Raw genomic sequence first — 13,046 nt, forward strand, 5'->3', positions numbered from 1 at the left:
CTTGGTCATAGCATCCTTCCATACTTGATGCTTGACGACATCTGAGAATGATGGAGGCTCATTTTGTATGATCGTGCTCATGATGGTTAGGTATCCCTGATACTTGTTAGGTTTCTTACTTTCACGGAAGGTTCCTCGGGGTGCAGCATGTCCTTCAGCATCATCAAGTATCCCCCTAAGCCATGAAGGCCTCTTCCTAGAAGAGGGAGGCTCAGGTGGATAAATAAGATCCATGGGTTCCTCCACATCAGGCATTGTTACATCATCTACCCATAGAGACATCTTCCACAATCGTACGGTTCTTCCTTTCCGCCACACCATTCTGCTCAGGAGTATGTGGTGTAGTAGTCTCCCTCTTAATGCCAGCCTCAGATATGCCTGAGTGAACCAATTGTAATATATCGGAGGTCTTGCTTTGGCTTGATGGAAATGGTCCCCTTTTGAGCTTTCCTTCGGCACATCCTGGACATACACCTTCTTTCTCTACTCGGAATTCGGGCATCCCTGTCACCATTTCTCTTACACTGGGTAGAGCTATATAATGAAGGTGGGCAAACCTCCGATGCCAAAGTTCAGACTGAAGAGATGTGTCATAACTTATAAGATATGACACCTAGCGGACTTCCATCGACGTGATATAATGAATCAACACGAAACCCAAGAGTAAAGGCATCTTTAACATTATTTTTCCATATACGTACCTTGCCATCGTTGAAGATTACCTTGTAGCCTTTGTCTTCCATTGCCAAGATGGACACCAGGTTCTTTTTGAGGTCAGGTGCATTTAATACATGTTGGAATTTCTAGCCTTCTTGAATGGTTGTCCTCTTCCTTGATTCCCAGCTCTCCTCTTACCTTTGCTATTGAATTTGTCATTCCTTTGATTGCCATCAGAGGGATTTTGATCATCGTCCCGGTGTGAGTCTTTTCTATCAGGGCACTCCCTTGCATAGTGACCTGCTTTATCGCAGATGTAACATCGTCCTTTTCTTCCATCCTTAGGTCCAGCCTTTCCTTTTGATTTAGTCTCGGAATTATTTATTTTCTTAGCATGAGAAGAAAAGGCAGCAGGAGGACCTTTAGGCATGGGCATTTCTTGCTCTTCTACCCTTGTTTCTTCTTGAATGCATCTATCCATTAATTCCTCGAAACTAGGAATTACATTATTGTTCAGAAGAGTAGTCTTGAACACGTGCCATTCGGATGGTAATCCTCCAAGAGTCGTGAGTGCCATTTCCCTATCAGTAATAGTCTCCCCAATAGATAGGAGATCGTTCTTGATCTCAGTGATTCTTAAGAAGTATGCTTGCATACTCTCATCTTTACCCTTCTTAATTTCCTTCAGCTTATTTCTAAGAAACAAAACTTGATTTGCATCATTTACTTTAAATAAACTCACCAGTCTATCGTAGATTTCCTTGGAGGTGTCCAAATCGGAGATGTAGGCCACCAAGCGCTTGTCGATAGAGTCTCAGATGATCTTCTTTGTTTAGACTTCATTGGTTTTCCATTTGTTCTTGGCAACAACGGATGCATTTGATGGAGGCTCAACAATATTGCCTCTCACATGGTCCAACACTCCTTGATCCTCAAGGGTTAGATCGATAGACATCTTCCATCCGTGATAGTCAGCTTTCTCACAGAGCTTGTCTTCAGCAGGAAAGAGTGTTGAGGACCCCATCGTTTTTTTAGGATAGCCTTGCCAATCTTCTCTTCAGTGATTGCTCTTGCTCTTGCTCGGGCTTTGTCTTCACCTCAGCTCTGATTCCATGTTAAGTTATGGTATGTTCTATGCTTATAACAGTTTACTTCTCTTTCTTATTATATTCCATAGATTAGCAATCAAATGTACATAAAGTAAAGTGTAGATAGAACATTAAATGATCGACAGAAAACAAGCCAAGACAAGAGACACAAGATGTGGCGGCTAGCCAGGGACAAACCCCACAATGTGTGGGGAAACCCTTTGATCAAATCTTCTCTTATCTTCAATAATTCAGCAGAGAGAAATAGTACAATAAATTTGATTTATATCAGCAGTAGCAAACCCTAGATTAGCAGCATCAACATTAGCGGCTTCATCGTCAAACTAGGGCAGACGATATCTCACAAACCGACCGTCGGATCGGCTTGATTCCACCACCAAAAGTTGCGGCTTTCAGAGGAGGTTTAGATGAACTTACAACGTAGTTTAGATGAGGAGATCTTCTAGTCCACGCAGGTCAAACTTTACTTCTGCAGTTGCAGTTTCAGTTTCAGCAACTTCCAGCTTCAAACTAGGGCAGTCGATATCTTGCAAACTGTCTGTCGGATTGACTTGATTCCACCACCAAAAGTTGCGGCTTTCAGAGGAGGTTCAGATGAACTTACAACGCAGTTCAGATGAGGAGATCTTCTAGTCCATACAGGTCAAACTTTACTTCTGCAGTTGCAGTTTCAGTTTCGGCAGCTTCCGGCTTCAAACTAGGGCAGTGGATATTTTGCAAACCGTCCGTCGGATTGACTTGATTCGACCACCAAAAGTTGCGGCTTCTAGAGAAGGTTCAGATGAACCTACAACACAGTTCAGATGAGGAGATCTTCTAGTCCACGCAGGTCAATCTTTACTTCTGTAGTTGCAGCTTCAGTTTCAGCAGCTTTCGGCTTCACATGTGTGAGGGAGAGACCCTTTTCTGCGCAGTAGAGAAGAGACTCTTTTCTGCACAGTAGAGAGAGAGAGATGTGATGAGATGAGTGAGTCCAAATGAGGAAAAGTCCTCTTGTATTTATACACAATGTTGGTGTTTGAATAGATGCGACTGTTGGGCTTCTGAGCCTACATGAGTTGTAGGTCGGTTTCATAATAATTCCATAATCAAAATAAATTCATATCTCCATGAATACTTATCGGAATCGGATGATCTTTATATCAATCCTACACTTCTCGACGAGAGGAATCTAATAAAAATATTATTAGCCATGAATAAGATGACCCACATGAAGTTTTTCCCTAGTTGCCAATTTTAACAAACTTCCAAGTGAAAATGTTGAAGGAAAAAGGAAAATTTCTACTCTAAAACAAATAAGAAAACCAAAGTAAATTAGCTTTTCCTAGCTGATTTTTTTTGCTGCCAGGACAACAACAAATTAGCACTTTAAATTGCTAGATATGACTAAGAAATCTCATAAAATAAAAGAATAAACTCTGTGAAATTTTATAATTTATAAGCAAGAAGAGAGGGAGAGAAATGAGTGGAATCTTCAAGCAGATGGAGACTAGACTTAGTGCTTTAGTGGGAATGTAGCTCCTTATGTGTTGAAGGACAATGGATACTCCACCCGAGGAGGATCCAATCCTTCAATATTGAGGCACGTGCAACTTCTTAAAATCTTGCCAAGAAAGCAGTTAAAATAGGGCAAATTTTGCAAATGAAATTTGGAAAAAACATGGCAATCAAAACTAGAAGCACCTGTAATTTTCAATTCCAAAATGCAAGAAAGCAAGAAGACAAACAAACAACCAAGTTTGTTTATCTTCTCCTATGGGCAGCAATACCCCTATAAAGGCCTATAATAACAAGATTCAAGACAATGCATAAAAAGAAAATAATATTACCTCACATGAGATTCAAACCACCACACAAAGATCAATACACCATGTAGCCTCCAAAGCTTTTTTATTTCAAAAAGATAAGCAGTTACAATAGCAATCCCTTTCCCAATCGTTCCAGCTCTCTTCCTGCGATATCGACCCTCTTGAAAAAATTTCCGCCTCATATGATCGTGGTCAAACTTGGTTTCGACAATCCTGTATGAACCTAGCTTCTGCGATTCTAAGATCAATTTTCTTCAGAGTTTCATCTTTGATACCATGTTAGATTTCTTGCAAATCTAGCACCCGGTACTTAATTCCTAGCATTAAATTGATCTATTGATTAAATATACAGCTATGTTCCTAACACAATAGAATTCAGCGGAAGCAAATATACCGATCTCAATCACAATGACACACAAATTTTTGCCCAATCAAATTAGTTCATCATTAATAATGACTCAAAACCTACTTGGGCTTCCCTCCTTGGATAATGGCCCAATTGAGGAATTACATATATAGCAATAAACCTGGAGTTATCTACCTAATCAAGCCCTAGATCTATCCTTCGATTTTCCTTGGCTGATCTGAATATGTCTCCCTTGCTACTTCTTGCACCTTCCTCGGACTTGGCATACTGGAGTATCGCACTCCTCCCCATCTTGAGGCTAGTGCCGCTGTATGGTGTGTCTTCTCCCTCTCCCTAGCCTTGCTTTTATAACTTTAGACTGAGCTAAATCCCTAACTCTAACCCTCATCTCAAAGTGATTAATGACCTAGATTAGATCTTGCCTCACTTGAGATCAACGGTTAAGATTAAAACTTACCTTTACTTTTCCTAAGTTTCTTTTAGCTCAATAAGCCAACATTATTGATATGTGCGTTTTCCTAAGTTAGACTTAAGGCTAAGTTACATTAGCAAATTGCTCACACTACATCAAGTGTTTCAAGGATAATGTGGGCGATTTCTACACACTTAGACACAAGGCCTGTGCAAGAAGTACCTGCTCGAGCTACAAAAATCAACACCTACTTACACCCAATTATATTAATTTATATAAATGGCCTTTCTAGTTTAACTGTTTCAGATAGTTCATGTCGAGAGTACAATTTTTTTTCCTCTTCTTTCTGAATTATTCCAGAACTCCTTATTTCTTTTCAGCAATGTCTAGGACCATATTAAAAGCTTGAGTCATGGTTAATACTATTAACCTTATTGAACTCATTCTGTTCATGACTCCAGGCCAAAAATAAATCTTATCAGATGCTATATGGGGATCATAAATGCTATTTCATTTATACCTTCCTCAAGAAAAATAGCATGCACCATCCATTACTTAACTTATGTATTGTTAATTGTTTCCCCCCTTCACATTTTCAAGGGCTGGATTGTTGCCTTTTTCAGCTACTGGACATAAGAAATGTGTGATGCATTATTTGCCTTATTTTTGTTAAAACACAATTATTTCATATAGAAGTAACAAATGCAGTATTGGATTGTTGGCTTTATTTTGAAAGTCTTATAATCTGTTAAAATATCCCCGTCTTCTTGCATATAAAGAGATAAGAAATTTCCTTTTCATAAAAGAATGTGGAAAGTCCAATATCCTTATTCACTTGCTATTCTTTAGTTGTTCTATGGTGCATTATTGTTGGACTTGTTGAGATCTTTAATCTGTTGCTTCAATTTTAATTTGTTTATTTAGTCGTGTAAAATCATCTAATATACATTATACCTGAACAGTCATTTTTGTTGTCTCATTTTGTTTCTATTTCATTTTAGATGAGGTTATTTGGGCCTTACTTCAAGTGTGATCATGTAGGTTATTTCCCTCAATCATCGTCCTGCTGAATTTCTGATATTTATGACCACATCTGCACCCTAATTTAATGCTGAGAAAGTTTGATTGCAGCGTGATCTAGAGCGCCAAAACTACAATATGAAAGAAGCAGCATTGGCATCCTGCTTGGTTGTTGCCTTTGGTATAGCACCTAAGTCTGCAGATGGACATCTGCTTTTGGATTGGAAAAGAGCTACGAATTCTGCTGTTGGTGATTTTTCCATAATTGCCTCACAGGTTCTCTTCTATCTGCTATGTTCATTTCAGATTGTTGCATGAAAACAATTCTTGGATTTTAAGGCTTAAAATTTCAATATAATTTGTTTTACGCATGCCAAGTTCAAATTCACAATGATAAATATAGAAACTCTGTTGTTACAGGTTTTTCGTTAGAATATTTTGTTTGATTGAAATGTAAGCACAAAACATCTCATCTACATGAATGTAGGTTATGGCAAAAAGACAACATAGACCATGCCTGGATCTTTCCATTACTGCATTGAATTCTCTCTTAGACTGCCTTACCATCTCCAGTACAAGGTATGCTTTAATAGGTGAATACATTATCTTTACGTCATTTTTTGTTTGGCTTTGTGGTTGCTATTTCATTGACTTGTGAATCTTCATCATGCAGTTAAGGGTATATAAATTCCAGTTTTAGTCAGCTGAAAAATGTATTAAGTCAGTGGTGAACTTTAATGATGCAAGTCTGTTTGCATTCATTGGATGGTACAGGGAAGCAAAGGGTTCTGTTTTAAGGGAGCTCATTTCAAAGATTACTGCTGGGGAGATGAAGTGGATTTTGCGCATTATTCTAAAAGGTATGAATCTTACTCTGCTGACAATTGAGTGAACTGGTCAATGAATTTCATGTCATAGACAATATAACTGTCACTTGGCTATGTTTAATCAGGTTTTTTCAGTCATATTAGTGATATGAGCTTGTGAAAGGCAACTATAATCTGGAAAGAAGAGTAGTTGTGTACTAGTTTTTAGAAGTGTTTGATGTCCTAGAGGTGCTTATAATCAGAAGTAGAACACCTGTTAGCTGCTAATTATTAAGGAGAACAAGTTGTTATGTAGTTACTTGTGAGATAATGAGTTAACAGAATCTTATTAATACCCAACAAATGACCACAAATGTAAGTCAGTGGGAATGAAAGAATGCTTTCAGTATAAGTACAAAAGTCGGAGAAGAGAAGCAGCTTTTGGATCAACACTAAAAGTGGAAAAAGATAAAGATCAAAAAATCTAATTAAAAACAAGTTTGCAGTGGCTGAGTGGGTCAGGGTAGCTTTGGTGAAGGGTGCCGTGGGTCAACTCCAGAGTGCCAGATGTTTGAGTGGCTGCGGGCTGACTTAGGGGGGAGTGGGCTTGATGCCCCTCCTTTGTTGTCTTGTTCTTTCTTTTTTAATTATTATTTTTGTTTTGCTTTATTTTTTATATATTGTTTTTTTATGTTTTAAAAAGGGCTAACCTAATGCCCAATAAAAAGAAAATTAAAATTAATCCTAAGTCAAATCTAATATAATCTAACCCTAAACTAAAGTTTAGTTTATAACTTTATCTATAACACTTAAAATCAATTTTTGACTTCAACTAAACTAAGTGGAATAACATAAACCTAAGATAAATTAAAAATGAAATTTAAGTTACTACATTGAGTAAATGAAAAAAAAAACTAAATTTAAATCTAAAATTAAAATTTAAGTAAATCTAGTTAACTAAATCGAATCCTAAAAAAGGAAACTTCAAAAAAATTTAAATGGTAAGGGAAAATTGTGCATACTTGATTTTGGAGATATTTGATGAGGAGCTCCTGCCGAGACTGCTGTTTTACTGTCACAATTTGCTTCCTTAGAATGATGGTGATGCAAATTTCTTCCACTGAAACACATGTAAGAAAAATTGAAAACCTGAAGCAACACAAAAAACTACCTTTCAAGGGGGTTAAATCCAACAACAGTAATTTAACCAGATCAAATGAAGGCATGTGCATAAATAAAACCTAAATATCGAGAAGAATCTTGTGATATTCTTCTTGAGTGTTTCTATCTGAGCAAAACAAAATGAAAGTAAAATTACCCTTAACTAGATCAAATGAAGGCATTTTTGCATAAATAAAACCTAAATATCGAGAAGAATCTTGCGATATTTTTCTTGAGTGTTTAGAATAATTCAATCTAAGAAAACAAAATGAAAGTAAACTTACCCTCCAGTACCTTTGTGCTGACCAAACCGTTTGAGAGAGCCGGATTCTTGCAATATTTCAATATAAGGGAACACTCAGAAAGAAAGAACAAAGGCAATCATCACATCACTAGCAATTTTTTTTTAATTATTATCTTCAAATTTGTCAAATGAGTTCTAGCCTTCCTTTTATAGGACAAGGACACCTCTAATCCATCAATTACAATTCCATGTGCTTTTGAAATCCATGGGAGAATACAAGTGGTTTCCCAACTAATGTTTGTCCACTTTGATGAGGTCAAAAATAAAATAATAAAAAGTGGACAAAATATTTTACCTTTTTTCTAGAAGATTAATTTAAATAATAAAGTGGTCAAAGCACTTTTGAAACTTCTAGAAATCTAATAATTGAAGCTAGTTGTGTTCATTTGACCAACTAATCAATTTTGCATCAAATATTTTTCCCAAATGTGAACATGGACAAGGAATTTTTTGTCATGTATGTGCTTGCAAAACTTTGTACATTAGAAATAATTCTCCAAATAATGTTGATGTAGACAATTGGAGATGATGAAACACCATGTAGTTATTCGTGTTGGTTGATAATGTAGATAAGATAAATTAGACACAAATAACTTAGCAAATGTTACAATTTACTCAAAAACTAACCAAGGGGACAAGCTTACTCCGTTACACATGTCTCTCTAGGCTAAAGCATAAGGTATTTTCCAAGTCCTCTAAGTTAAAATAGGTGGATGGTGTTATTATTTTTTACGAAAGGGGATGTAAGGATAGCACACTGATTAACTTCCAAAGTCACAGTCAATGTTGAGGATGTAATTTTGGTCCAACTATTTGATTAAACTGTGGCGAGGCTTCCTCTTTTATTTGCAAAGCCTTGTGAGGGAGCTTTACTATTTCAGCCTACACACACTTCCCCTTCCTTTCTATTTTTATTTTTTTGATTTAGTTTTAAGTCCTTTTTCTTTAAATAAGCATTTTGCTCTTTAGGACTTTGAAAGGGGGGTGGAGAGCATGGTGAAGTAGTTTCTTTTTTTAGTTTAGTTTTCTCATCACCTTTTTAGCTTTTTATTTGGCTTGATTTGACTTTGTGAGGCTTACATTTTTTCTTTATTTTTATTCACGATCCTTTTCTATATAGGTATATATAATAATAAATAATTAATAAAATGAAAAGTCAATGGGCATGCACCATTTCACTTTGTGACCAATCAATGCTATAAGTAAATCGTCACGAGTGTTTATTATATCATTATTATTCATTCTATCAATAAATAATAAATATATAATTTATACACTTTTGTTTGCACATATACATCAAAGGTAGCTGTAACATTGCTATTAGAGTTAGCAATTCAGATCCAGGAAATTGGGCCTCACCAATAGCGATATTGGCATCCTTGCTATATGGTCCACCTTGCTCGTTGTAGCAGCCGCTGGCTCACGTAATTGCCATCATACGTTTTGGCCTACCACCATTTGCCTCATCACTGCACCAGTTGCCATCAACTCGCATCCCTCCTATCATGTCGTCATTTTCCTGCCCTTTGTTTCACTCTTCTGTTAAGGTATGATAACCACCACCTCAAACATTCTTGACTGTCACTCACATGCGTGAAATTTTTGCGACTGTAGAGCCGCAGTAGCCATCGCCTATAGAATAGTGTAGTCGTTGTTGTAATGGCTTCCCGGTAGCCACCACCTCGGACATTCCTCGACTTGATTGATTTGTTGGCCTTGATGTTTAAATTGATCCATCTGCCTCTCGATCATTGCGTGTTGTTCGCCCAAGTGGTAGGACATTCGGCTTGTCGCTAATTACCATTGCCACACTGTGTCTTCTTGCTGCACAAATTAGGTTCATACAAAATTGTTGACCCTTTAATTTTTTATTCTATTTTATAATAAGTGGAAAAAAGATTAAATCGCTTAAAAAATAATAATGAAAATAAACTTAAGTATCTATATATAGGAATCCAATGATTGCAAACCTGGGGAATTATTCTGCAAATCACCATAAACATTTGTCAAATTCAAATGGGAAGGAAGAAAACATAAATTGTTTGGATTCCAACTTCCACCAACTCAAATTGTATCTTCTCCACAAATGACGAAACTAATTAGATAGGGGGCACTAGTCTACATTCGCACAATGACATTAGATGGAGACAATAGCACCAAAATTAGTGCATTCTCAACATCAAGAGATTGAAGCATTAATTCACAAATATGACAAGGTATTCCAAGACTTACCTATGAAGCTATGTAATATCCTCAATTTTGTGAGCATGAGAGTCACTAAGGAGTTTTGCCCAATTTTAGTAATATTAATTGAAAAGGGGCAAATATTATTGGAGAAAGGTGGCTAGTATTATTTTATCGGAGAATAGTGGCAAATTATTATTTTATTAAATGGTAGCAAAAGTGACTTAGTGGAAAATGGCCCCCACCAATAAAATAATATTAAAAAAGGAGTCTAGAGGCATGAGGAGAAATTATAAAAGGAGGATGGACTCATTTTGTGGATTATCTTTGGTCATTTTACAATTTCAACATTAATTCTCTTGAGTTGCTTAGCCAAGACAACTGTGCTGTTCAGCACAAGGAATTTCCGAGCGGGAATTCCACCTCTATCTTTGGTGAACTTCGAGCGTCACCCTAGGGGAGTAAGAAGGAGTCCATCTCAGGCTTCTCTAGGAGCTACATTGCAGACGATTTCCAGCTGGGGCGTGCTTCTCTTAGGGTGCAAGGAAATTTGAAGGGGCTGAGAGAAGCTAGCAAACAATGGAGTTTTGGCCAGAGAATTTGTAAAGATTTATCCATAGGGAGGGCGAGTTTTTCCTTGGTGATTTGCAGGGCTGAGAGTGTTGCATTTTGGAGGGCCAAATTTATCTATTTCAGGGGTTTCTGGACAACTACTGTGCAAATATTTTGACAAGGAGATTTGGGGAGTTCGGGCTAAGGAGAAATAAAAAGGCTTGGAGGAGTGATTTGCTGGGGTTGGAGGAGATTTTCCAGTAATTGATTGGCCTTCTACAACAAAATTCTTTCTACGAGGAGTTTTTCCAACTAGTTAGAACCATACACATTTCTTGGGGTCACCAGGGCACGTTGGATTCAACCCAAACCCTTTATGGGTTTTTGTGGGTTTATTGAGAGGAGTCTCCGGCTAATTTTATAGAATTTTTCGGGCAATATTTGATTATGAAATCCTCATTCTTATAGTAGGGAAAATTGTTAGTTAGATGGGGAATCTGCGTCACTTGGAGGGCTCAGTTTTGGCTTAGATTTGGGCCAAACCCTTTCTGTGTATTTTGGGGTTTTGGAGGGGAGTTTGTGGTTGCAATTTTAGGGTGATCTAAGCATTCTTTAGCACAGAATCTTCAATTCCATTTCAGCAGCAGTAGCAGTAATTTTTTGGGTAGTGCGCAATACCAGTTTGGGCCAATATTTCCTCCAGATCAGAGTTATACTACACGGGGTTTGCATAGCTAGTCCAGGTTCCAAAATTTCAGCTCATTTTATGTACTCTTTTATCATAAAACTAAATAAAATGACTCAGATTGTGTTGCTAGACATTTTGGTGTTTTAATTATTGTGTACGAGTTCCAATTTATTTACTGTTCCTAGTCCATTGCTTGGTATTAGTTGTTAAATTCCAATTAGGAATATTACAAGCTACATCTAGAGAGAAGGATAGAACATATAAATGAAGTTAAACTAGACTTAGTGTTGGAAAATCAAGAGACTTGTAGATTATAGATGATTTTCCTTAACTTGATAATTACTTGTGATATTTGTTGGCCTTTTATTATTTATTATATAATATATATTGTTCATCAAGCAACTACCAAAACAATGAAGATCACAATGAGATAAAGTACACAAGATGTAGGCTCCAAGCCAGGGCAAAACCCCTCTAAGGGGAAAACCTAGAAAGAAAGCTTCTCTTCTTATAAAATCTTCTTACAATGAGACTTCCAAGACCCAAAGACCAAAGCCCATAATACTCCCAAGCACCAAGTCAACCTACCAAAAAGATGTTCAAGGCAACTTCAAAACTTTGATCTTCTAGCTTCGCATCTAGAAATTTGGCCCTACAACTTCATTTCAAAATTTTGGCACTACAGTTTCGGTCTCTTGCAACATGGCAGCTTTAGATAAACCCTAGCAGCTTCACATGTGTGGATAGAAAAAATATGATCCCCAAGAGACTTCGACTTCTTCTTTTCTTCATCCTCCTTGCTCTTTCTCCTTCTTCGCTATTGCAAATCGAACTTGAGATGAGATGGTGCTTCAAATGAGTCGAGCTCCTTCTATTTATAGCCTTCTTGAGGGGTCAAATAGCCCTCCCTTAGGCTGACTTCATCTTGACTGGGCCAACTTGGTCTTGGAGAATAAAATGGCTTTTCTTGACTCAAAATAAATATTTTTCTTTGTTACAAAGAGTCCAAATGGGACTATAATACATGACACAAATTCTTCTTTGTCCTAGAAAGACCTAGAAAGACCTATAAGCACAAAAAACATGCTTTTGACCTAGACTTGAGCATGAGACCTATGCTTTGAATAAAATAAAATTCTTTTTCTTTCTATATACAAAATATACAATGTCATGTTTACAAAAGAGTCATTATGAAGACTGAATCTAGTTACAATTTCCAACATTCCCTTTCAACTAGGGAGGTATTCATAATCTCATTATGAAGTACAAGGAATCTCAATCTTGAAGCATTCCCATACGAAGAGTCAGATTGATAAGCCATTTTTCAAGCATCTATATCATAACCAACACCGTCATTGAAGACCTTAACTAGACAAGTTCAACTTCATTCGAGAGCATTATGCTGGGAGGCTTTATGTGAGCTGCCACACTACCTCTAAGGCACATACCCCATCCAGATGTTCACTCGGTATGTCCTTTTAGGACTATTCTTATCTTGGATTTCCAATCCTCAATCCTCAATCCTCAAAGAATATTGGTCCTCTTTGACTACTCTTATCTTGGATGCCCTACCTCATCCTCAAAGAGCATCGGTGACATGGAGACTTAGCCCACTGTCACCTTAGCTAAGGTTCCCTATTCATTGCGGGCTTTCACTGATGGGGGGAGACCTGGTATGCGGACTCACTTACAAAGAATATATCAATGCAATGGATAAGAAGTGATTCCAATCACCATTTCCAAGGAGAAACTCGAAATTAGGGCTTGCTTGCTTTGTAAGCAAGGTGTATGGTTTTCTAGGAAAGGTTGATGAGGATTTGAGTGTTAGGTTTAGGGAATATGTCATGCAATGGAGCTTCCTATTCCTCAAAATCCTTATGGAACTTGGATTCCTAAGTGATCCTTGAAAAGTTAGCTTTGATAGGAAACGGGACCACACGGGACCAAATGGACCCCAGGTTAGGTCAAAGGGGGAAGA

At 37.3% G+C, this 13,046-nt stretch overlaps 1 protein-coding gene across 1 annotated transcript in view; it reads left to right on the forward strand.

Moving 5' to 3' along the window:
• LOC149162617 (DNA ligase 4-like) overlaps positions 1–13,046 on the forward strand; it is a 38,409-nt gene that overhangs the window by 8,938 nt on the left and 16,425 nt on the right. Inside the window, exons 2-4 of the mRNA XM_089435240.1 lie at positions 5,485–5,649; positions 5,861–5,952; positions 6,148–6,233. Of these exons, the coding sequence (XP_089291366.1) occupies positions 5,485–5,649; positions 5,861–5,952; positions 6,148–6,233 (343 nt within the window). The remainder of the gene's footprint in view (positions 1–5,484; positions 5,650–5,860; positions 5,953–6,147; positions 6,234–13,046) is intronic.

Source organism: Pinus tabuliformis, chromosome 5_2 (genome assembly GCF_031772625.1).
Source record: "Pinus tabuliformis cultivar Carrire ecotype Pingquan chromosome 5_2, CPIR1, whole genome shotgun sequence".
Classification (NCBI taxonomy): domain Eukaryota; kingdom Viridiplantae; phylum Streptophyta; class Pinopsida; order Pinales; family Pinaceae; genus Pinus; species Pinus tabuliformis.